Below are 26692 nucleotides of genomic sequence, written 5' to 3' on the forward strand. Positions count from 1 at the left end.
CGAAAACATTTATGTACTACAAAAATATTTGAAGATGGGTTCTATATATTACAGTTCATAAATATGGTTAAATTTAAAGACTTTTCAAGTAGTAATTGACTGGCTAAATAGATTAGTTGTCTTAAGAATGGCCCCTATTTGGTATATATTATTAGATTTAAGCAAAAATAATATTAAGAGGAGGTAATCATTTAATCATATCTTTTGAGCACCCATTTGGTGCCGAGCACTATTTTACTCATTTGTTCACTCATTCAGTGACTATATAAATTGAGTGTCTGCTATGTTCTAAGTTCAGGCTAGTTTCTGGAAATACACAAATAAATAAGACACAGATTGTCCCTGCTTTAAAGGTTGTGATCTTTAAACAGGCATTGAGACACCGTTACATAAAAAGTAACACATTAAAAAAAAAAAATTGTAAAATAATTTTCTTTTTTTTTTTTTTTAAATTTTGCTAAAATTAATGTACCAAGAAACAAGTTAATAGAACTTCAGGATTTATTTTTGAAAGTTTAATGTAATTTACCATTTACAATATTGTTTTAAAATTATTTAAAAGTTATTGATTATCCCTTTTAGATGTCTGGTCGTGCAGGAAGACGTGGAGAAGATCTTATAGGAAGTGTGTTCTTCTACGACGTCCCATTACCTAAGATAGAAAGGCTCTTGAAGTCTAACGTGCCCAAATTGAAGGGTCAGTTCCCTCTGAGCATATCCTTGATTCTCCGACTTACGCTGTTAGTTGCCAAAGCAGATGACAAAGAGGATGCCAAAGCTAAGGTATACTGTAACATATTATTTAAATTACCTACATAAGTATGATCATTTTACCTCAATTTTCTAATAAGTTGCATTAGTTAGTAAACTAAAGGGAATAAAAAAACAATACAATAAATAAACTCATAGCGATGGTTGATTCCCTTTCATTGTAACTTTATTTGACACAAAAACATGCTTTTGACTTTACGTTTTCAAATATATGGAAACTAAGTCTATACTTTTCCTGTTATAATTACTCTTATCCCAAATTCTACAAATATTGAAAAAGAAACTTTTTTTTTTCTGTAAATACATCTGGTCTAAAACATTTTAAAAATCGAATGTCAAAAAAGCAATTAGACTTTGACAAATGTACTAGAAACTGAAATGTTCCTGATTCTAGGTTTTACATTTTTAAACCATGTGTTTACTTCTTACCTGTGAGGTATAAAGTTATAATTATTTATCTCTCCTCTTAAATTTACCTGTTGTTTTTTATTATACACGCAAACACACACATACACATATAATATAAAACATGTTATGGACTACATAATTATAATAAATATAATTGTTATAAATTATATAGTAAAGTAATATGGAATACCTAATTTAAAATGTAAAGATACGCAGTATATATAGTATATAAGTATAGATTACTATGTTCTCCAATGGAAACATTTAATTGTCCTTTTGGATATTGCAGTTGGAAGGCACACTGCAACATTCCTTTAATATCTAACTTGATATTTTAATATATGTGTATATAGGCATTATCAGTGCTGCAACATTCGCTGATGTCCTTCAAGCAACCAAGAATCAAGTGCATGTTAAAATTTTATTTCATATATTCTTTGCAATTTTTGGCCACAGAGGTAAGATTTAAACCTAATTTTACTAAAATAACGATAATTAGCTCTATTGGCCTACAATCTCCTCTGTTGATAACTTATTTGCTTGCTATTCCTGAGATCTAGGGACTGAGGTTAACATGTTGAAATTTGTTTTGTAGGGGTACCTGGATGAGGAATGTATTCCCAGGGGACATTCTGGACTTGTGTCCCATTTGCACTACCATGAACCTGCAAATTTTGTTTTAGTAAGCTTCCTGGAAAAATGTTTATTTCACAAGTTGTGCACTCCGATGAACATAGATGGTAGGCAAATATCCTTTTCCCAGAAATCTCTTTATTAAATTGCACACACACACACACATATAAAAACCATTGCTGTTAAGTTGATTCTGACTCATAGCGACCCCATAGGACAGAGTAGAACTGCCCCATAGAGTTTCCAAGGAGCGCCTGGTGGATTTGAACTGCTGACCTTTTGGTTAGCAGCTGTAGCTCTTAACCACTACGCCCCCAGGGTTTCCCACACACACGTACACACATATATTCACATATACCCACATAGTCCCCAGAACTGCAGTCAGTCTGGCTGGACGGTGTCCTGTTTTCTAACTGTTTTTACTCTTAATGTATTTGGAACGGCTGGGAAATTTTTTTATCATCAAATGTTTAAAAATATTAATATGTGCATGATGTATGTGCAGAGTATCATGATATAAATGTTTTTCTTAATTGAAATACTTCTGGCTTTAAAAAAAATTCAAACCCTTAGAATCCTTTAAGATGAAGAACATTCTTCTGAAATCACAAGGTATTTTCATGGATAGCAATTTGAAAAATTGAAATAATATATGTAAAATCACTAATTTCATTGTTTTTCAATGTGGTCATCGACATGAAAAATAGTTTCACATTTAGGTCATAATCTCTATATGTATTATAGTTAGATATGAAGCTAACAGTTCCAAGTTAAATATGAATTACAGGAATATATTGACTACACAGTGTTGCAATCTAGATATGTTTTTAAATGTAAATTATATTTTCCCATTTTCAGTAACTCTAGCATATTGCCATCAGCTAAAGAGAGAAACCCCGTGCTGTGGTTCAAACTCAAATCCAAACAACTGGGAACTGGAATATATAATTAATATTCCATCACTATATATATTTTTGAAACTTAACTTTGTTAAAATAACTAAAAATCATATTGTATTATGTACCTTACAATTACTAATAGATCAAACCCTTAAGCCTTTGATCCATATGAATCAATATTTTTTCACTAAAGAATCATGGAAAGCTATCATCACTGAATTTTATTTATTGTAAAAATATTATATGTAATGTTGCATCAAGGGGCTCTACTGGAGCAGTGCTTAAGCGCTCGGCTGCTACCCAAAAGGTCGGCGGTTCAAACTCACCAGCCACTCCATAAAAATGTGGCTGACTGGTTCCATAAAGATTTACAGCCCCAGGGATCACAATAGAGGGTCCCAGACAGAATAGGAGAAAAGTGTAGAACAAAACTCTTAACTCACATACACAAAAAGGACAAGACTTACTGGTTTTGACAGAGACTGCAGAAACCTAGAGAGTATGGCCCCCAGGCACCCTTATAGCTCAGACTGAAGTCACTCCTGAGGTTCACCCTTCAGCCAAAGATTCGACAGGCCCAAAACCAAAATGAGACTAAAGGAGCACACCAGCCCAGGGGCAAGGATGAGAAGGCAGGAAGGAACAGGAAAGCTGGTTAATGGGGAACCCAAGGTCAAGAGGTGGAGAGTGTTGACATGTTGTGGGGTTGGCAACCAATGTCACAAAACAATATGTGTATTAATTGTTTAATGAGAAACTAATCTGCTCTGTAAACCTTCATCTAAAGTACAATTAAAAAAAAAATTTACAGCCTTGGAAACCCTAAGATTTACAGCAGTTCTACTCTATCGTACAGGGTCACTATGACTCGGAATTGACTCAGTGGCAACAGGTTTGGTTTTTTTTGGAATGTTGCATCATGACATTAGGAAAAAAAACCCTGAAAACTATTTGTTCATAAAACACAACTTCCGGAAGTTTCAGTCTTAATGCTTGCTCTGCATTTCTCCAATAGTGTGAGGCAGTTGTAGCCTGTTCCCAAATTCTCTCAAGGATCGTTGTCATTTACTCAGTCATTCTCGGCCTAGTGATTAAGTGGTATTAGTATGGGCATGGCACTCTGCTCCTTACTGTGGCAGATTAAAATCAGGAATCAGACATCAAGGAGATTGAAGCCCTAAAATACTATACGTATTGGGCGTTTGAAAACACGGGCAATAAATATTAGAGAGAAAATATCAGGAACAAAGGTCTGGTGATGGAAGCAGGAGGAGCGAGTTCTCTTTGGACTGTCATGCAATTAAAGACACAGAGCGGATGTCAGTTCATATCTGGCTTCCAGTGGTGGATAAGGAGTTTGGAAAGTAGCAGAGGGCCTTCACCCCTTAGGAATTTTTGAACAGAGGTAGATAAATTGAGTGAAATAGAAGTATAGGGAAGGTTTGAAGTTATGATGGGACCCCGAAATGTTCCATAACTAAAGGGTTGATGACTGTTTTTTTGGCCCCCCCCCCCAAATTCCTACAGCAAAGAGAGGATACCAGAATACAAACCATTCAGTATCAGTAGGGGGATCGTTCGTTTTGTATTATTATAAAATAGTACTGTAACTTATTAAAAATTCACCAAATGTCTGGAAAGTGACTTTTTCAAATGTGTTTTATCTTGAAAGTTTAAGTTTAGCTATTATGAACTGGCTCAGCGTATTTATAAAACAATGAAATTTGTGCTCTAGAATTTTGAAAATTAAACTCTTTATTTTAAACAGGCCCAAAGAAATTTTCTGAAGATGTGATGGAAACCTTAGTGGTGGTGTTAGCACATCTTTTTGGAAGACGTTACCTCCCTCCATGTGTGGAAAAGTATAAGAAATGTTCTCATTCAGCGGTAAGAGAGACAAAAATACCACAACCTTGCACTTCTCTGAAAAATCTTTTCATTATAACATGAAATGCAATAGCATTTTGCCTGTAACGATGGTTTTGCTCTGATTCACAAGAGTTTCTTCTTCCTTCTGCCTTAGCCAGTTCTTAGTATATACAGTGGCTTCTCAGGTGAGGAAAAGACTGAGGTCTTGCTTTAAAAATGGAAAGCCTTTTGTAATTGACTCATTTCACTCAGCATGTTTTCAAGGTTCATCCATGTTGTAGCACGTATCAGGACTTTATTTCTCTTTACGGCTGAGTGGTATTTCATGCTGATATACAAATATCTCAACATAAGAAGTTTAATTCAATTACAAATAAAGCAGAAAAATTAAGGAAAAATATAAAAAAGGAAAACCTATTCCTGTTAGGGATTGCATTAAATATATATATATATATATAAATATATATATATATATATTTATATATGAAACAACAAGACATAAATGTTCTGTTTAAGAAGCATTTAAAAGTATTGATCTGGGCAATTCAGTCATTGCCAAATGATGAGAAAGGAAATTATGATATAACTATTAGAAAGGTAAGCATATTGAGCTGAGTACTTACCACAGCTTAATGCCAGGTGCTTAGATTTCATCCCGGCTCTGCCACTTAGCAGATAGATGGGCAGCTTTCCCACTGCCATCCAGTTGATTCTGACTCATGGCGGCCCTGTAGGACAGAATAGAACTACCCTATAGGGTTCCCAAGGTTATAATCTTTACGGAAGCAGGCTGCAAGTCTTTTTCATCCAAGTCTGTTTTTCTCACCTGTAAATTGAATCTACGTCAAAGGATTGCTGTGAGTTTTAAGTGAATTAACATTTGCAAAGTTCTAGAAAAGCGCCTGACACATAGGAAACATACAATAAGGGTTAGCTCTTGTTTTTGTAATGATTGTTATTTACACTTGAAATAACTGGGCACTGGAAAAACCAAGAGAGTGAACAGAAAAAGGATTAAAATTAATAAAAGTTTAGTGAGTTTTCAGATGCAAATGGATCTAATGAAACGTATAGCTCTTCTCACACTTAAAGAAAATGAAATGTAAAATAATCACACCAATATTAAAAAAGAATATATAATATATATTATATTTCAAGGGTCAATTACAATGAACAGTTATGTTGATAGAACTGTAAAAAGATATATCCCTTAAAAATATTCTTTACTGTGGTACTTTTCCTTCTAGGGATTTATACTAGTGATATACTCAAAGCTACAAATAAGGATGTTGTAGAAATGTGTTAAATCATAATTATTTCTAATTTAAAATTGGAACCCATCTCCATATCAACAATAAAACCCAGTGCCGTCGAGTCGATTCTGACTCATAGTGACCCTACAGGACCGGGTAGAACTGCCCCATAGAGTTTCCATGGAGCGCCTGGTGGATTTGAACTGCTGACCCTTTGGTTAGCAGCCGTAGCACTTAACCACTACGCCGCAGGGTTTCCATATCAACAATAGGGTAATAATTAGATAAATTTTAGCAGGTGTATCATATATGAGATTATATTACATATATATATACCTATATATATGACAGTATTATGCAGCAACTAAAATTTGACTTTTCAAAGAATATTCTATGACATGAGGAAATACTCCAGATATAATGTTGAGTATAAACATTTTTTTTTTATTATAAACATTAGACCATAAAACTGAATAACATAAATTTGGTTAGAACAGGCTAGAAGGAAATACTCTATATACCAAATTCTTTATCACTGATTTCTTGAGTGATGGAATTATAAGTGATTTTAGTTTTTATTTTTATACTTTGCTCTAAATAATAGAATTTAAACTTAGAAATTTATCCTCACCCCAACTTTTAAAATATTTTGACCTTGATGTCTCAGAGATCCAAGTAATCCTCTGCTTCTGTTTTGAATAGTTGTTGTAAGGTGCCTTCAAGTTGATTCCAACTCATAGTGACCCTATGTACAACAGAATGAAACACTGGTCCTGTACCATCCTCACACTTGTTATGTTTTAGCCCATTGTTGCAGCCACTATGTCGATTCATCTCACTAAGGGTCTTCCTCTTTTTTACTCTCTACTTTACCAAGCATGAGTTCTTTCTCCAGGGACTGGTGGTACCTCTTGATAACATGTCCAAAGTACTTGAGATGAAGTCTTGCCATCCTCACCTCTAAGGAGCTTTCTAGCTGTACTTCTTCTAAGACAGATTTGTTCATTTTTCTGGTAGTCCGTGGTGTATTCAATATTCATCAACACCATAATTCAAAGGCATCAATTCGTCTATCTTTCTTAATCACTGTCCAGCTTTTGCATGCATATGAAGCTCTTGAAAATACCATGGCTTGGGTCAGGCACACCTTAGTCCTCAAAATGACCTCTTTACTTTTTAACACTTTAAAGAGGACTTTTGAAGCAGATTTGCTCCATGCAATACGTCGTTTGACTTCTTGACTCCTGCTTCCATGGGCGTTGATTGTGGATCCAAGTAAAATGAAATCCTTGACAACTTACATATTTTCTCTTTTTATCATAGTGAATAGTTACATTCATCCATTTCACTGTTTCTAGGTAATTCTAGATGATCTTCCCGAGGACTTTGCTGCAGTGGTGGAGGAACACAACAACAGAATCCAGAGGAACTTTGGTTCTTTCCTCCTAACAGTTTCTAAGTTGGCGGACATGAGAAAAGAATATCAATTACCTCTCTCAGGAATCAGTAAGATTGTGCACATACATGAAAAAAATGGAAGGTCAGTAAAAGAAAATAAACACAAGTGTTTGAGTTAAAATTAAATTACAGAAAATAAGGACAATTGCAAAAAAGAAAACACCTTCTCTTCACTTACTATCTCAGTAGCCAACATTTTGCGTTTACAACCATAGTAAAAAAATCTCCTACTATTTTGTGCATTAACGACATGTCTGGCAGTAATGAATGCCAAGGTGCAAGGTGAGAGTAGCACTGACTTTGGTGGGTAAGGTTATGTGTTAACTTGGCTGGACTATGATTCTCAGTGGTTTGGTAATTATGTGATGATGTAATTTGGCAGTTATGTAAAGATGTATATTGGCAGCTATTTAGTGATATAGTGTCTTTCATTTTGTGATCTAATATGGTCATCTTCCATTTTTGCTTAACACTTATTTCACATATCAACCTGGCCTTTGGAACCTAACCATGTTGATAAGTGAGGAGAGGGTGTACACATGGAATTTAATGTAATCCTTTGGATCTGTGCTGTAGAAATTTTATAACTGAAAATCTTTTATATTATTTAAAACTAGCTAAGCCACCATGATTTGACTTGAATGTTTGAATTATTTTTATATTTCTAGTGTAATTATCAGCTAATTGCATGGTCTGTTTATTCTAGAATACTCCTTTCCACTCTTAACTAGCTCAGTTTTCAAATCTAGATAAATTTGAAAATACAGGAAAAGGAGTATTGGAGTATTTATTATAAGTCACCAGTATGTTGTATTTCCTTGAGTTCAATGGGAGATAATAAAGAAGATTTAAGGTATTGTCCATGTCTTTGAGGTGTGGACAGAGTCAATGAGATAGAAAAATTACAAAGATGTAAGGAAAATTATGTAAACTATATCAGATAAAATAAAGGCACTGGAAGTAGAGAATACACTCAGTGTCTAAAGGTGAAAAGGTGGAGAGAGAGAGTTAAAAAGAAATAAGATGGCAGAGTCCTCTTTTCCCTCACTTCCAGTATAATAGGAAGAAAAAACAATGGAGCAGTAAAGGCTGCTGAAATATTCTACTTTATTCGTATTTTATGGACGGATTATTATACACCCACTCCTTCCTTATTGACATGATCAGATTCCAAAGACCGGGTCATTATGCGAAAATCATACTTATGTGAGAGTCTTTTGGGAGTGTATTCTGTGCTCCTGTTCCCCGCCCCACCCCACACTGCCCATCAGGTACCCTCCCCCTCCATGTGGGCATCTCAGGGTGCACATAGCATGGCGATGCCCCTCTTCCCCATCACGCCTTCCCCACCAGTGGGGGTGGTGGTTGGGGAAGCCTGCCTCCTCTGGAGCAGCAGGGGCCCACCATCACCTGGCTGCATTCCAGGCCTCCGCACAGACCCCTGCCCTTAGCCTCTCCACCTTCCTGCTCTGCTAGCCCGGGGGACAAGACTTCGTGATGGGTGGTCCCAGGCTTGCAGGCAGGTGAAGCTCACCACGTGGGCCCAGCTAAGACTTTGGCGGTAGCAAACAGGCCTCTTTGGAAGAAGACTTCTGAGCCCTCCGCCCGACTCCTGAGGCCTGGTCTCCAGCTGCTGCCTCTTGCGGCCTGGTCTCCCTCTGCTACCTCTTTGGCCTGGCAGCCCCGCAGCTTTTGCACCACCCACCTGCTCTGGCTCCTGTGCCCGACCTGGGTAATGTGAAACCATCGCGGCCCTCACGCGGCCTCTCTTCCTCTTACAAACCTCACTCTCAACCTCCTCCACCTCCTCCTGCCTCGACTTCTCATTAATGAGCAAATAGTCGGGTGAAAAACTAGAACCAAATCCATTGCGGTAGAGTTGATTCTGACCCATAACGACCCTAAAGGACAGAGTAGAACTGCCCCAGGAAGCGGCTGGTGGATTTGAACTGTTGACCGTTGAGTTAGTAGCCTTATCACTTAACCACTGTGTAACTAGATAGTTTTTTTTTTTTTTAATGTGCTCGAAAGCGCAAAATGTTGGATAATGAGGCAGTCAGTGAGGAGTAGGTGTATTGGAATTTAGAAGGTTCATGAAGGCAAAAAGAAAACATTGGTTTATTTAATCAGAGATTGAGATATCAGCTGGTAATGAGTCAGCTCTATGGAAAAGAACCTAGGTATTTCTAAGCAGCTGCCTATATTTGGTACTTGGAGACATGAGTCCAGTTATGATTCCTCTGTCTTTTCTCCTGGATGACTTCTGTGACAGGCAGAACAATTACCCCCAAAGATATCCATGTCCTAATCCTGGGAACCTGTGACTACATTAGGATTCATGGCAAAAGAGGATTAAGGTTGCAGATGGCATGAAAGTTACTAATCAACTGCCCTTGAGGTGGGTGGGGAGATTATCCTGCATCACCCAGATGGGCCCACTGTAATCACAAAGGTTCTTATAAGTGGAAGAAGGAAGCAGAAGAGAGCCAATGTCAGAGTGATGTGATATGAGAACGACTTGACCAGCCATTGCTAGCTTTGAAGATGAAAGGGAGCCACAAGCTTGTAGAAGCTGGAAAAGGCAAGGGTACGGATTCTCCTCTAGAACCTCAAAGGGAACGTAGCCTTGCAGATACCTTGACTTTAGCCCAGTGAAGCCCTCTTCAGACTTCTGACCTTCAAAATTTTAAGATAACAAATGTATTTGTTTAAGCCAGTGAGTTTGTAATTTGTTACAACAGCATTAGGCGACTAATATAATTTCTAGAAAGGGACATGTGGAATTAATAAAGACTGAGAAATAATAGTTTTTTGTTTTTTTTTTTAAAACATTGCCTTCATTAGTTCACTGGAATCTTTAAAAAGTATGCAAACAGATGGAAATTAGTGTGCTTTTCCTCTAAGACACTTTGTACTCCTGTAAACACATGGATATGTTTATAAAAACACAGTAGGTGTCTCAGTCATCTAGTGCTAAAAACACAGTAGGTGTCTCAGTCACCTAGTGCTGCTATACAGAAATACCACAAGTGGATGGCTTTAACAAAGAGAAGTTTATTCTGTCACAGTCCAGTAAGCTAGAAGTCTGAATTCAGGGTGCCAGCTCCAGGGGAAGGTTTTCTCTCTCTGTCAGCTCTGAAGGAAGGTCTTCATGATGCATCAATCTTCCCTTGGTCTGGGAGAATCTCAGCGCAGGAACCTCAGGTTCAACGGACAGGCGCTGCTTCCAGCACTGCTTTCTTGGTGGTAAGGTCCCCATGGCTCTCAGCTCACTTCTCTCTTTTATTTCTCAAAAGGATTGGCTTAAGACACTATCTAATCTTGTAGGCCCCATCCATACAATTGCCGCTAATGCATCTTATTACATCATACTGATGGGATTTACAACACAGGGAAAACACATCAGATGATAAAATGGTAGACAGTCATACAGGGGAATCCATGATCTAGCCAGGTTGACAGATATTTTGGGGGGATACAATTCAATCCATGACAGTAGGGTTCTGTTGACACTGGACAAGAGTAAACTGTTAGCCGTTCATTCCGAGATGACTCTGGAGTAGGCATACATAGATACTGCTTGAAAACTTGGAGCAAGGGATGCACATGAAGTTAAGGGTCAGAGGCCATCAGCTGCAGGAGTTTCAGCTATGACCCATCACTTACCAGCTGTTGATGTTGTTAGATGCCATCCAGTTGAGTCTGACTTATAGTGACCTTATAGGATGAAGTAGAGCTGCCCCATAGGGTTTCCAAGAATGGGCTGGTGGATTTGAACTGCCGACCTTTTGGTTAGCAGCCGAGCTCTTAACTGCTGCACCACCAGGGCTCCACTTACCAGCTGGAATAAAGCAATTTCTTAGAGCCTTAGGTCCTTCACCAAACAGTAGGGATTATAGTAGCTGCTTCTCTTATTTTTCAGGCTGTTGTGGAAACCAGATGAGAATTTTCTTTCTTTTGATCTCGAATGTATCCACAAATCTAAAAGAGTTCCTGGCACATAATAGACATTTAATCAGTCTTTGTTGAATAAATGAATAAAAGATACTATACTTGAAAGAGCTTTTTTTTCTTTTTATTGTACTTTAGATGAAGGTTTATAGAACAAACTAGCTTCTCCTTTAACAGTAAACATATTGCTTTATGACATTGGTTAACAACCCTACAACATGTCAACACTCTCCCTTCTTGACCTTGGGTTCCGTATTACCTGTCAGCTTTCCTGTCCCCTCCTGCCTTCTCATTCTTGCCCCTGGGCTGGTGTGCCCTTTTAGTCTCTTGTTGTTTTATGGGACTGTCTAATTATTGGCTGAAGAGTGAACTTCAGGAGTGACTTCATTACTGAGCTAAAAGGGTTTCCAGGGAGCCATACTCTCGGGGTTTCTCCAGGCTCTGTCAGGCCAGTAAGCCTGATCTTTTTTTGTGGGTTAGAATTTTGTTCTACATTTTTCTGCCCCTCTGTCCGGGGCCCTTTATTGTAATCCCTGTCAGAGCAGTCAGTGGCGGTAGCTGAGCACCATCTAGTTGTACTGGCTCAGTCTGGTGGAGGCCATGGTAGTTGTGCTCTATTAGTCTTTGGACTAATCTTTACCTTCTGCCTTTAGTTTTCTTCATTCTCCTTTGCTCTCAAAAGGGTGACACGAGTGGAGTGTCTTAGATGGCTGCTCACAAGCTTTTAAGACCCCAGACACCTCTCACCAAAATAGAATGTAGAACATTTTCTTTACAGATCATTTTATGCTGGTTGAGCTAGATGTTCCCTGAGATCATGGTCCCCATAGCCCTCAGCCCAGTAATTCAGTCCCTCAGGGAGTTTGGATGTGTATGGAGCTTCCATGACCTTGCCTTGTACAAGTTGTGCTGGCTTCCCCAGTATTGTGTACTGTCTTACCCTTTGTGGAAGTTACCACTTGTCTATGGTCTATTTAATGTTTTTCCACCCCCTTTCCATGAGTTTTTATAGTAGTGGTCTCATACGATATTTGTCCTTTTGTGACTGACTTATTTCACTCAGCGTAATCCCCTCCAGATTCAACCATGTTGTGAGATGCTTTGCATATTTATCGTTGTTCTTTATCGTTGTGTAATACTCCATTGTGTATGTACCATAGTTCGTTTATCCATTCATCTGTTGATGGGCATTTAGGTTGTTTCCATCTTTTTGCTATTCTGAGCAATGCCAGAGTGAACATGGGTATGCATATGTGTATTCATGTGACAGCTCTTATTTCTCTAGGATATATTCCTAGGAGTGGGATTGTTAGATCATATGATATTTCTATTTCTAGCTTTCTGAGGAAGTGCCATATCGTTTTCTAAAATGGCTATACCATTTTGCATCCCCACCAGCATGGCATGAGAGTTCCAATCTTCCTGCAGCCTCTCCAACATTTATTATTTTCTGTTTTTTTGATTCATCCCAGTAATGCTGGGGTGAGATGGTATCTCATTGCGGTTTTCATTTGCATTTTTCTAATGGCTAGTGATCACGGGCATTTCCTCAGGTGTCTTTTAGCCACTTGAATGTCTTCTTTGGTGAAGTGTCTGTTCATTTTCTTGGCTTATTTTTTAATTGGATTATTTGTCTTTTTGTTGTAGAGGTGTTGGATTTTCCTGTAGATTTTAGAGATTAAACCTTTGTCAGATTTGTCATAGACAAATTTTTTTCCCCAGTTCTCTTTTTCCTCTTTTGGTGAAGTCTTTTTATGAGCATAAGTGTTTAAATTTTAGAAGATCCCAGTTATCTAGCTTATCTTCTGGAGTTTGTGTGTTGTTAGTTATGGTTTGTATCCTGTTAATTCTGTGTATCAGGGCCTCTATAGTTGATTCTATTTTTTCTTCTATGATCTTTAAAGTTTTTTGTTTTACATTTAGGTCTTTGATCTGTTTTTAATTAGTTTTGGTGTATGGTGTGAGGTATGGGCCCTGTTTCATTTTTTTGCAGATGGACATCCAGTTTTGCCAGCACCATTTGTTAAAAAGACTGTCTTTTCTCCATTTGATAGACTTTGGTGTCCTTGTCGAAGATCAGGTGATGGTAGGTGGGTAGATATACATCTGGGTTCTCAATTCTGTTCCACTTATCAATGTATATGTCTTTGTACCAGTACCAGGCTGTTTTGACTACCATAGCTGTATAGTAGGTTCAGAGGTCAGATAGTGTGAGTCCTTTACTTTCTTCTTCTTCTTCAATAGCACTTAACTTATCCAGGGCCTCTTCCCTTTCATTGTAAAGTTAATGATTAGTTTTTCCATCTCTTTAAAGAATGTTGTTGGTATCTGGATTGGTATTTGTAAATTGCTTTGGATAGTTTCGTCATTTTCACAATGTTGAGTCTGCCTATCCGTGAGCATGGTACATTTTTCCACTTACATAGGTCTCTTTTGGTTTCTTGCAGTAGTGTTTCATAGTTTTCTTTGTATAGGTCTTTTACTTCCCTGGTTAGATTTATTTCTAAGTATTTTTTTTGCAGGGGCTATTATTATAAATAGTATTGTTTTCCTGATTTCCTTTTCATTGTTTTTTTTTTTTTAGTGTGTAAAAATCCAGCTGATTTTTGTATGCTTATCTTGTCTCCTGCTACTCTGCTGAATCTTTCTCTTAGTTTCAGTGGTTTTCTCCCAGAGTCTTTTGAGTTTTCTATGTATAGTATCGTATCATCTGCAAATAGGAACAGTTTTAGTTCTTCACTACCAACTTAACCCCAACCAACTTAGATGCCCTTTATTTCTTTTTCTTTCCTTATTGCTCTAGTTAGTACTTCCAGCACAATGTTAAAAAGGAATGGTGATAAAGGACATCCTTGTCTTATTCCTGTTCTCAAGGAGAATGTTTTCAGCCTCTCTCCATTAAGAATGATGTTAGTTGTTAGTTTTGCATAGATGTCCTTTATTATGTTAAGGAATTTCCTTTCTATACCTATTTTATTGAGAGTTTTTTATCATGACTTGGTGTTGGACTTTGTGGAATGCCTATTCTGTCTTGATTAAGATGATCATGTGATTTTTTTCTTTTCCTTTATTTATGTAGTGGATTACGTTGATTGATTTTCTAATGTTGAACTGTCCTTGCATACCTTGTATGAATCTCCCCTGGTCGTGGTGTATTATTTTTTTGATAGGATGCTGAATTTTGTTGAGAATTTTTCTATCTATATTCATGAAAGGTATTGGTCTGTAATATTTTTTTTGTGTGTGGTGTCTTTGCTTGGCTTTGGTATCAGGGTTATTCTGGCTTCATAGACTGAATTGGGAAGTTTCCCTTCCTCTTCTATATTCTGAAATAGTTTGAGTAGTACTGGTGTAAACTCTTCTCTGAATGTTTGGTAGAACTCTCCAGTGAAGTGATCTGGGCAAGGGCTTTTTTTTTGTTGGGAATTTTTAAAATTATCTTTTCAATCTTTTCTCTTGTTTTGGGTCTGTTCAGATTTTCAACATCATTTTGTGTTAGTTTGGGTAGGTAGTGTTTTTCTAGAAATTTGTCCATTTCCTCTAGGTTTTCAAATTTGTTTAAGTATAGTTTTTTGCAACACTCTGTTATGATCCTTTTTATTTCAGTTGGGCCTGTTGTAATGTCTTCCATTTCATTTCTTATTTGGGTTATATGTGTCTCTCCTGTTTTTCTTTTGCCAATTTAGCCAGTGGTTTGTTGATTTTGTTGATCCTTTCAAAAAATCAACTTTTGGTTTTGTTAACTTTTTCTATTGTTTTTCTGTGTTCTATTTCACATATTTCTGCTCTGATCTTTATAATTTCCTTTCTTCTGGTGGCTGTGGGCTTCTTTTGCTGTTCTCTCTCTATTTGTTGAAGTTGTGTAGCTAATGTTTTGATTTCGTCCCTTTTTTTTTTCTTTTGACATGTGCATCTGTTGCTATAAATTGACCTCTGAGCACTGCCTTTGCTGTGTCCCAAAGGTTTTGGTATGATGTGTTTTCATTCTCATTTGATTCTAGGAATTTTTTGATTCCATCTTTGATTACTTCTATTAGTCATTGGTTTTTAAGCAGGGCATTATTCAGTTTCCATGTAATTGATTTTTTTTTTTTTTCCCTTGCTCTTCCTGTTGTTAATTTCTACTTTTTTGCCATTGTGGTCAGAGAAGATACTTTCTATTATCTCAGTGTTTTGGATTTTTTTGAGGATTGCTTTGTGGCCTAAGATGTGGTCTATGCTGGAGAACATTCCATGTGGATTGGAAAAGAATGTGTACTTTGCAGTTGTTGGGTGGAGTGCTCAATACATACGTCTGTGAGGTCAAGTTGACTGATTATGGCCTTTAGATCTTCTGTATCTTTGTTGAGTTTCTTTCTAGATGTTCTGTCCTTTACCGAGAGTAGTGTGTTGAAGTCTCCTACTGTTATTGTGAAACTGTCAATTTCTCTTTTCAGTGCTGTTAGTTTGTTTTATGTATTTTGGAGCCCTCTCATTGATATTTATTATGGTTATGCCTTCATGATGGATTGTCCCTTTCATCATTATATAGTGCCTTCTTTGTCTTTTATGGAGGGTTTTGTTTTAAAGTTTTTTTTATTTAAGATTAGTATTGCCATGCCTGGTCTTTTTGGGTAACTGTTTGCTTGATATATTTTTTCCCCATCCTTTGATTTTTAATAAATTTATGTCTTTGTTTCTAAGGTGTATCTCTTGTAGACAGCATGTTCATGGATCCTGTTTTTTTTTTTTTATCCTCTTTTTCTCTCTGTCTGTCTTTATGTGTGCAATTAGTTCATTTCCATTCAGTGTCATTATTGATAGGTGTGAGTTTATTGCTGTCATTTTGTAGTGCCTTTTTTTTTTGTGGTGCTGATATTTCCTTTGTTCCTCTTACTCCCGTGAGCTGCAATTATTTTGTTTGTGGATTTTTTTTTTCCATTTCTTTTGTTTTTGTAGATTTTGTTTTTACTGGAACTTAGTTTTTCTTCTTTATTTTGATGAGTAGGTTTGTTAATTTTCTTTGTGGTTACCCTGAATTTTACCCTTATCTTCTTAGTTTTGAACCAGTTTGTTATTACGTGGTTTCACCTTGGCTTCCTCTCCATTAGAAAGTTCTATAGCTACTCTGTTTATTTTGTCTTTTATTGTTCTGATGTTGTTGTCATTTATAAATTAACCTAGCTGATTCCCTGTTGTTAATCTTTTGGTTTTGAAGAGTCCTTGAAAGTTCATTTCCTAGGTCGGTATCTGGCTGGTTGTATCTTGTATCCTAGATTCAGGCTCTTCTCTGATGTTGTTTATTCTCAAGCTGAAGAACTCCCTGTAATAATTCTTTTAACTTTGGTTTGGTTTTTACATTTTCCCTTAAATTCTGTTTATCTGGAAATGTCCTAATTTCACCCTCATATTTGAATGACAGTTTTGCAGGATATATTATTCTTGGTTGGCAATATTTTTTCTTTCAAGGCTTTGTATGTGTCACCCCATTGCCTTCTTGCCTTCATGGTTTCTGCCAAGTAATCAGAGCTTAGTCTTATTGTTTCCTGTCCGTATGTGACTTGTTTTTCTAAAGCTGCTGTCAGGGTTTCAGCGAGTGTGATTATGTTATGCCTTGGTGATTTTCTTTTGGAGTCTAGCCTATATGAGGTTCGTTGAGCTTCTCGGATGGTCAGCTTTCATCTTTCATGATATTAGGGAAGTTTTCTGTCAGCAATTCTTCAATGATTCTCTCTGTGTTTTCTGTTTTCTCCCCTTGTTCTGGAACTTCAATCACTCAAAAATTTTTGCTTCTGATTTTATTCCAAATAATTCTCAGGGCTTCTCCATTTTTCTTAGTTCTTTTTTTATTTTTCCTCAAACAGAGTGGTATCCAAGTATTTGTTTTCAATTTTGCTGATTCTGTCTGTCATAGTTTCAAACCTGAGCCTTAGTCCCTCTATGACATTGAAATTTTGTTGTTTATCTTTTGGATTTCTAATTGTTGTTTTTGTATGATTTCTGTTTGTAGATTCATTTTGACATTATGTTCCCATATTTTTCCATTGTTTTGTCTGTATTTTCCATGAATTGTCTGCCTTTTCCATGATTTTATCTATTTTTTCTTCATTTTTGTCTACTTTTTGCTTCAACTCTTGGATAGCTCTGAATATTAGAGATTTGAATTACCTATCAAAAAAAAAAAAAAAAAAATTTTTTTTTTTTTTTTTTTTATCAGGTGGTTCCAGTGCCTTTTCTGCTACCGGAAAGTCATCTGGTGTTTTATTTTGGACACCTAGTGAAACTATCCTTCCTTTTTTTTTTTAATATGTTTTGATATTGTCTGCTATCTTTGGGACATTCGTAGCTATTTTCTTCATTTATTGATTATATATTTGTTTCATCCTGCTTCTTTGTTTTATTTGGTTATGTCTGAGCAGGCAGACTGTGCATTCTCTGTTGTTTGCTTATCTATGGGCAAGATAATTTTCACCTCATTGTCCAATGTGTAAGGCCAATTGCTCAGCTACGCTACAGTGGGGCAGGTCCGGCTGAAAGAGAAAGGCTGGAATGGGTTGTTTTTGGCATGTACTTGGGCTGACAGGGCAGGCTGGGGGTCAGTTCAGGGCAGGCTCCGGTAGGCCATGCCTGTGCTACTCCAGGGTCCAATGTTCAGAGCATGGTGCAGGTAGGCAGGAGGGAGGGGGGAAGTTGTAATGTGTGGAGAAACAATGGGTATGGGAAAGAAGAGAGAGAGGAGAGAGAAATAGGAGCCAAAAAAGAAAAAAAGTGCTGAGGGAGCCTACTGTTAGAGTGAAGATATGAGAAATGAAGAAAAACAAAAAGAAAAAAAGAAGAAAAATAAAGTAATTAAAATAATAATAATAAAAAAAAATGCTGCCAGGGATCCCTTTGGTGAGCGGGGAAGCAAGTGCCAGGCTTTGGGGTGTAGCTCATCTAGAAGGGGTGGATATGGCACACCATACCAGGTACTCGGGAGGCAGGAAAAGAAGGAAAGTAGAGAGAGATGAGAAACAGAAATGAAGAAAAATAAAATAAGAGAAAAGAAAAAATAAATAAAAAGAAAGGCCCCAGGGATCCCAGCAGCATGGCTGCACAGACTGGGAAGTGGCTCCCAAGCCTTGCAGTACAGCCTGGCTAGAAAGGGTGGAGGTGGCACCCAGTGCCAGGTATTCAGGAGACAGGAAAAGCAGTATGTACAGAGAGATGAGAAACTGAGAAATGAAAACAGGCAAAAAGGATAAAAGAAAAAAGAAAGTAATAATAAAAAAGAAATGCCCCCAGGGCTCCCACTCGTGTGGATGTGCAGACTGGAGAAATAGCTCCCAAGCTGAACAGTACAGCTCAGCAAGAAGGGGCAGAGATGGCACACAGTGCCAGGTATTCAGGAGATGGCAAAAGAAGGCAAATTAGAGAGAGACAAGAAATCAAGAAATGAAGAAAAAGAAAAAACAAACAAACAAAAAAGGCTCCAGGGATCCTACAAGTGTAACAGTGTGGATCAGGGAAGCAGTTTCCCAGCCATGTGGTGCTTCATAGCCCGTCAAGAAGAAACAAAGATGGCACACGGAGCTAGGTGTTCAAAAGAAAGGAGAGGGAGGGGATAACAGGCAGGGAAGAAGCCAAAAGAAGCTGAAAAAGGCAACACCAGCAACAAAGATATGGCACTGAAGGAGCCAGCCAGTGTGGGTAGGGCATATTTGTGCTGCATGGAGCCAGTGCATCCTGGGCCACTGTTGTTGGACCTTCTGGGAAGTGGTGGAGGCTGAACAGAGGGAAGAAGGGTAAGGGGTGGTCAAGTGTGTATCTCTGGTTACTAGGTGCTATATCTCCTGCTAGGAGCTCCGTGAAGCTGCTTTCCCATATTCCCTTTCCACCAATCTCTGACAAGAGTCCAAGTTGGTGAATCCATGCTGATAGGAGACCTCTGCTGGTATCTCTCCTTGCTCTCTGATCTCTGTCAGTTTCTTATTCCATTCGGTGCTTGGCTGAGTTCTTTATCTCTTCATTTGACGCTTAGGGTTCCAGGATTGATGTTTGTCTCTGTTTTACCTGGTTTTTCGGGCCTTTGCTGTGGAGGCATGGCACGGTGTTTCTGTCTATAGCGCTATGTTGGCCCCACCTCTGTATTTGAAACAGCTTTGAAAATTATGTATAAAAATACAAAATAAAGTGAAGAAAATCTAATCAAAGAAGAAACAAACAAAATTTACACACTACTAAATAAGTATTAGGCATGATGATATGGAGTAAGGTTGTCTTAGTCATGTAGGCTGCTATAACAGAAATAGCACAAGTGGATGGCTTTAACAAAGAGAAGTTTATTCTCTTGCAGTCCAGTCGACTAGAAGTCCAAATTCAGGGTGCTGGCTCTAGGAGAAGGTTTTCTTTCTCTGTCAGCTCTGAAAGAAGGTCCTTGTCATCAGTCTTCCCTTCGTCTAGGAGTATCTTAGTGCAGGAACCTCAGGTTCAAAGGATGCGCTCTGCTTCTGGCACTGCTTTCTTAGTGGTATGAGGTCCCCACTTCTTTCCACTCTCCTTTCTCTTCCGCATTCCAAAAGAGACCAGCTCAAGACATTATCCAATCCTGTAGACCCCATCAACACAACTGCCACCAATCCATCCCCTCACATCACAGCGACAGGATTCACAACACACAGGAAAACCATACCAGAAGACAAAATGGCAGACAGCCCACACAATCATACAAGGGAATCATGACAGACACCCCGGGGGACACAACCCAATCCGTGACAGAGGTGTTATTACTGGAATCTCCTAATAATAATTATTGGAATTTACCATTTTAATGAATTATCAGTTGATTATGCAGAATGAATTCTTCAAGTCTGAAATGTTACTGAACTATATTGGTTTAAAGAAATCCTGAAGTAGTGGCCATTAATTGTAGGATGACCATATATTTAATTAATAGGAAAAATGTTAGATGATGATTGGTAATGTTTAAAATTGTAGGGTAACTTATTTTAGGGAAAATAAATCCGAGTCATGTATCTGACTTTCAAGGCTTAAGGTCCACACATTATTTGTATTTCTTTCCCAAATTTGGAATCTATTGAGCAATTAACTTGGGAATCAGGTGGGTAAAGCTGATTTGGAGAACATGATTTTCACTTGCAGCCAAATGGGCTTTATAAAGCATTGCCTTGAATTACACTAGCCAGCTTCCAAATCCATGTGTCTGTCCATTTGTCATACTGTGGGGGCTTGTATGTTGCATGTTAATATCACATGCAAGTAACATTTTGCTGAAGATCATTCAAAAGCGGCTATAGCAGTATATGGACAGAGAACTGTCAGAAATTCACGCCTGATTCAGAAGAGGACATGGAACCAATAATATCATTGCTGATGTCAGGTGAATCCTGGCATAAAGCAGAGAACACCAGAAAGATGTTTATCTGTGTTTTATTGGCTATGCAAAGGCATTCTACTGTGTGGATCAAACAAATTATAGATAACATTGCAAGGAATGGGAATTCCAGAACACTTAATTGTGCTCATGACGAACCTGTACACAGATCAGGAGGCAGTTGTTCGGACAGAACAAGGGGATATTGCGTGGTTTAAAGTCAGGAAAGGTGTGTGTCAGGGTTATATCCTTTCACCATACCTATTCGATCTGTATGCTGAGCAAATAGTACGAGAAGGTGGACTCTGTGAAGTAGAACGGGGCATCAAGATTGGAGGAAGATGCATTAACAACCTGAGTTGTGTGGATGACACAACCTTGTTTGCTGAAGGTGAAGAGGACTTGCAGCACTTACCAACGAAGATCAAAGAACACAGCCTTCAGTGTGGATTACACCTCAACACAAAGAAAACAAAAATCCTCACAACTAGACCAATAAGCAACATCATGATAAACGGAGAAAAGATTGAAATTGTCAAGAATTTCATTTTACTTGGATCCACAATCAACAGCCATGGAAGCAGCAATCAAGAAATCAAAAGACGCATTGAATTGGGCAAATCTGCTGCAAAGGCCTCTTTAAAGTGTTGAAAAGCAAGGATAGCACCTCAAAGACTAAAGTGTGCCTGACCCAAGCCATGGTGTTTTCAGTTGCCTCATATGCATGCGAAAGCTGGACAATGAATAAGGAGACAGAAGAAGAACTGATGCCTTTCAATTGTGGTGCTGGCAAAGAATCTTAAATATACCATGGACTGCCAAAAGAATGAACAAATCTGTCTTGGAAGAAGTACAACCAGAATACTCCTTAGAACAAGGACGGTGAGATTACATCTCACATACTTTGGACATGTTATCAGGTGGGATAAGTCCCTGGAGAATGACATCATGCTTGGTAGAGTGTCCACGAAAAAGAGGAAGACCCTCAACGAGATGGATTGACACAGTGTCTGCAACAGTGGGCTCAGGCATAACAACAATTGTGTGGATGGCACAGGACTGGCAGTGTTTTGTTCTGTTGTACATGGGGTCATTATGAGTCTGAACGGACTCAACAGCACCTAACAACAACAGCTCCGAAATAAAACAGCAATTCTTGTTCCCTTGCATCCTGTTCTCTAAGTTGTCATGTGCTGGAGAAAAGTCCAGAATCCACCTTCTTAGTAGGCTGGTGATTGTGAAACAGAGAAAGACAAAAGGGAGAGACAGACTGACAGAGGCAGACACATTGTGGCGGGTGTGGGAAAGTCTGAGATGCACAAAGAAAGAGATAGAGACAAAGACGGACTTAGAGACAGAGAAGAGATCAGGGAGCAATAAACACGGAGATAGGAGCAGAGAGATGAGAAGCAACCAGTGAAAGACAGAAAGAGACAGATAGAAATTGAAATAGAAAAAAAGAGATAGAAATAGAGGGATAGAAAGAAACAAACATGGGGACAAAAAGGCAAGAGAGAGGCAGACATACAGAAAGGGAGAGATTAATCTAGATATAGAGACAGATAGAGACTGAGAAAGTGAGACAGAAAAAGAGAGAAAGAGATATGATAAAAAGACACAAAGAGGTAACAAGAAACACTCATGATAGATGAAGAGAGAGGGAGAAAGGAAGAGCAACGGAGAGACAACAAGTCATTCATGGCGAAACAAGGAGGCACCGAAATTGACTGTCAGAGAAAGAAAGTCAGCCAAGGAGGAGGGAGGAAAGCAAGGAAGGCAAGGACAAAGGGAAGAGGGAGAGAGATAGAAGCAAAATTTGAGGCAGAGAGAGCGAGAACTACTTTTCCCAAACTCACCACCAAGGCCTGACATGATTTGAGTGAGGCTGACAAGAGGTAGACGTTTTATGTGTTGCTTTTGTTTCCTGGGCAGTGAAATAGAAACTCCCTCCTTTCTGTGGAAATATGAATAGTAGAGTCTACAGAAGAAAGTGGGCATTGATGTCAATTTTTAACACTATTATGAGAAGTTTTGTAGTTTTTGTTGTTCTATAGCATCTTGAGAAGAATTAACTAATAATAAATCTCATACTAAAGTATAGGAGGATAACATTGACTTTGACCTGGTGTCCTCAGGTCCACTCCTGTGCAAAATGTGGCATATGTTTTCTGCTTTGTAAATGGTGTCTGATTTCTGAGTGGATAAATTCATAAGAATTACCCAAGTTGCCCAATTGGACTCAGTGGTGTCTCCAAATAATAGAACCATTAGCAGATGCCTGAATGAGTTTAGTTCAGAAAGAAAGCCTACCTAATGATGACCTGGGCCTATAATTCTCAAACTTTCTTCTGAAATGCTTTCCTTTTTAAGAACTTGAGTAGTTTTTCTAGTTATAATGGTATAAACAAGTAATATTTTTTTAAAAATAATTTATGTTTAATAGGAGAACGGGGGTCTCTGGCTAGTGCAAATGGTTAACACACTTGGCTGCTAGCTGAAAGGATGGAGGTTTGAGTTCACCCAGAGGTGCCTTGGAAGAAAGGCTTGGTGATCTTCTTCCAAAAAAGCAGCCATTGAAACCCTATGGAGCACAGCTCTACTCTGACACACATAGGGTTTCCGTGAGTCAGAACTGACCTGATGGCAATTGGTTTTTCTTCATAGGCATACAGTTTTCAGTTTAATTCTTATTTGACTTTTCAATTCATTTCTTACCAGACTTTTCAGATAAAGGGTGTGAAGACTCCACACTGGTCTCTCATTTGATGCCTGGATTGGAAAGCAGAACGGCTGTCTCTCCATTTGCATGCCTTTCCGGTACCACTGATCAAGATCTATCTGACATTACTGTGGTAAACGATGTATGCCAATTTTAGTGTGAAAATTCCTTTTAATCCTGTTTATTCGTTTAAGACAGAGAGTGTTTACGTGATTATGATACTAGTTAAGTGTCCAGTAAAACAAAGACATTGCAGTCATATTCCAGAATAGTAGTACTTTGCACTTAAACCAAAGAACCAGATAAAAAAAACCCTGTTGCCATTGAGTCGATTGTGACTCATAGCGACCCTATAAGACAGAATAGAACTGCCCCATAGAGTCTCCAAGGAGTGGCTGGTAGATTTGAACTGCTGACCTTCTGGTTAGCAGCCAAGCTTTTAACCAGTACGCCATCAAGTTTTGCTTTTTTATACTTAAGTAGTTTTTTTTTTTTTAATTAATTAGTCAAGAAAAAGAATGATACTTTCTCAATTAATCACTATGTATAAATGATCTCTTAGTATTGGAATCACTAAACTATAAGCCCTTGCTACTGAAAGTGTCAATCTCAGACCAGCTGCATCCTTGTCACCTGTTGGAAATGCAGAATCTTTGGCTTTATCCCAGACTCAGTAGTTCAGAATGCATATTAAAAATCTTGAAGCCCTATGATAAGCCATTTGAGGGTAGTTTATGTTTGTTTCTCCTTATTTTTGTGTCCTCTGCACCAAGAAATCATACATGGCACAAAGTAGAAACTCAATAATCATGTATCAAACACTTCAATTTTACTGCCTCACATGAAGCACTAGGCAGGCTTGGGAGGAATGAAACCCCTAATTCTAGCTGGCCCCCTAACAGGTTTTCGGTAGCATTTTGTAGTATTTCAGCAGGAACTAACCTGAGTTTAACTCTAATGACTGTGATCCAATCATTTACCAAAATAAGATACTTGTATCCTAAAAGGCAGTATATGAAAAAATAGAGTGTATGGCATAGGGAAGAACAAGCGCTATTGAATATAGCTAATGCCAATATAAGTTTTGTAGGCTCCAGAATATTTTTTCCAAAAAAAATCAACCCATAAATTGTAGGTTTAATATATTTCTGAGGTTATTAAAATGCCTATTCAACTTTAAATTTCCAATAAATTGGGAGGTTAGTTTCCATGATATCAAAAATAGTTATAATATTTTAATGATTGACTTTTTTACTCATTTTGTTGGAATATTTATGTTAAGGTTTGGAGGAATTTAATGTACTGTTTGAATATTTGACAAAGCTTTGTTTAAAATATATTGGAATATATATACATATTAAAAAAATACGTGTGTATATATATACATACATACATATGTATATTAGTTAGCTGGATGTGATTAACCAAGTATGAACTTGATCATAAATTTTGTAATAGATTAGGGCACATCTAAAAAAATGCTAATAATCTAAAATTTCTGCCTTTCCTTAGGCTATGTTACGAACCCTTAGTGTGAATGTAAAAGACATTCCTTTACTCCAGCTGAAGAAGTATGATAAAACTGGAAGGAAATGTCCATTGAATGGCTATGCATTGAACTTCTACAAACATGGTTCCCTATCAGCCCTGACCTCCGATAATTGGTATAAGCCTTTCCTATTTTAACACCTTTATCTACACGTGTGTGTATGTGTAATGAATGTTCACTGTGACTTATGAAGAATCATAAGCCGCATTATGTTGTGTTTACTTGGCACTGCTTTCAACGTATGTGAAATATTTAACAATAGTAACATTAATCTGGTGATGCACGAGAGCGCTATAAGTCTTCTTTTTTAACCAAGTGAGCCACTTCTTGACCAGCCCAGTCATTTTAGGGCTAAACTCACAACAGTGAAATACTAGATGCAAAGGACGCCAACACTTCTCTGTAGTCTTTCTGTATCCAGTTTTATAGTGTGTCTGAGTTCACTTTGGCTAGCCACGTTTTAATAAGGATGTGGTCAAAGGCCAGCAATTCAGTGGTAGTTTATTATTTCCTTTACCGCAGGTTGGGACCACACCAAAAAAAAAAAAAAAAAGCATTCCATTAAATATTACTTTTCTATTTCTTCTCTAGGTTAAATATGGGAGATGCTCTTAATTCAATCAGGGATTTTACACTTGTTATCCAAGCCATCAGGTACAGTAAACATTTCCCTATTTGAAGATCATATAAGCACTTAATCACAATGGTAATAATTTTAAAACTTAATCTTTTATAGGGTTTCACTAAGTGAATTATGTGATGACGAAGATGACAATGTCGTGTTGGCATTTAAACAACTAAGTGAAGCATTCCGCACAAAATTTTGGAAAGAAAAAAGATGCTGACGATATTGAACTTTACCTGAGTCCTGTGCTTCGGGAAAACAGGAATGGTCAACACGTCCTCCCACCCGTTTGTGTTCTGGGAAATGGCTCACTGCAAAGAGCCGCCTTACCCCGTATGACTTAGATAAGCCTGGACGATGACCCCCTTCTTTACCTGTGTCAACCTCAGACACAGACCCTCCATATTCCCGTTCTTTGTCTCATAAATGATTACCTAAACTATTTGCGCTCATTGGCCAATCTGGACAAAATAGCTGCCATCTTGACTTGACCAAACTTCAGTCGGGCTTCTCCCTTCACCACGGGCCACTGAATTTTGACACCCCCCTGACCCCGAACAGAGCCAGCATCCGAATGCCAAACAGCTACTCCTTAAGGACCTTCCCCAAATCTTCTGATGGCAAAGAAAGATACTCTGTCATCGACTGTCGTATCAAGCCACCTGCTCATCCCACTCCACCCATACTTAGTTCGTTCTAGCCTTGTTTACTCCTGCCTGTAGAAGAAAAGGAACCCTGGTGGCACGGTGGTTAAGACCCAACTAAAAGGTCGGCAGTTTGAATCCACCAGCTGCTCCTTGGAAACCCTATGGGGCAGTTCTACTCTGTCCAGTAGGGTTGCTATGAGTTGGAATTGACTTGACAGCAGTAGGTATAGAAGAAAAACCCTTCTCTGGTTGGTCGTTGATGCCCTAGCAGATCCTATGCTCTCCCTATTGTTTTCACTATCACAATAACCCCCTTCCCTTATTGCAATAGTGACCCTCCCCTTATTGCAATAATCTTTTTTAATAAATTCTCTCCCTGTCTAGGGCTGGATTTTGTTTGTTTGTTTCATTTGATAACACCTTGTCATCCCAGATAAATAAAATGCATTATCTAACTAAGTAGAGATTTCACAGTTTCTTGGGCTAATTATAGAAAGGCTTCCTAGTGAGGAAGGTTTTCAGTTGAATATCTAAATTCTCAACAGATATTCTAAGAAC

The 26692-nt window shown here is 38.0% G+C and overlaps 1 protein-coding gene across 1 annotated transcript in view; it reads left to right on the top strand.

The window, feature by feature from the left end:
• The window catches only part of LOC100664568 (probable ATP-dependent RNA helicase DDX60), a 122937-nt gene extending 96245 nt beyond the window's left edge, over window positions 1-26692 (top strand). The window contains exons 29-37 of the mRNA XM_064273591.1: window positions 583-783; window positions 1533-1637; window positions 1775-1919; window positions 4480-4598; window positions 7192-7339; window positions 23313-23455; window positions 24826-24977; window positions 25454-25516; window positions 25599-26692. Coding sequence (XP_064129661.1) covers window positions 583-783; window positions 1533-1637; window positions 1775-1919; window positions 4480-4598; window positions 7192-7339; window positions 23313-23455; window positions 24826-24977; window positions 25454-25516; window positions 25599-25707 — 1185 coding nt within the window. The 3' untranslated portion in view covers window positions 25708-26692. The remainder of the gene's footprint in view (window positions 1-582; window positions 784-1532; window positions 1638-1774; window positions 1920-4479; window positions 4599-7191; window positions 7340-23312; window positions 23456-24825; window positions 24978-25453; window positions 25517-25598) is intronic.

This window comes from Loxodonta africana, chromosome 21 (assembly GCF_030014295.1).
Source record: "Loxodonta africana isolate mLoxAfr1 chromosome 21, mLoxAfr1.hap2, whole genome shotgun sequence".
In the NCBI taxonomy this organism is placed as follows: Eukaryota; Metazoa; Chordata; class Mammalia; order Proboscidea; family Elephantidae; genus Loxodonta; species Loxodonta africana.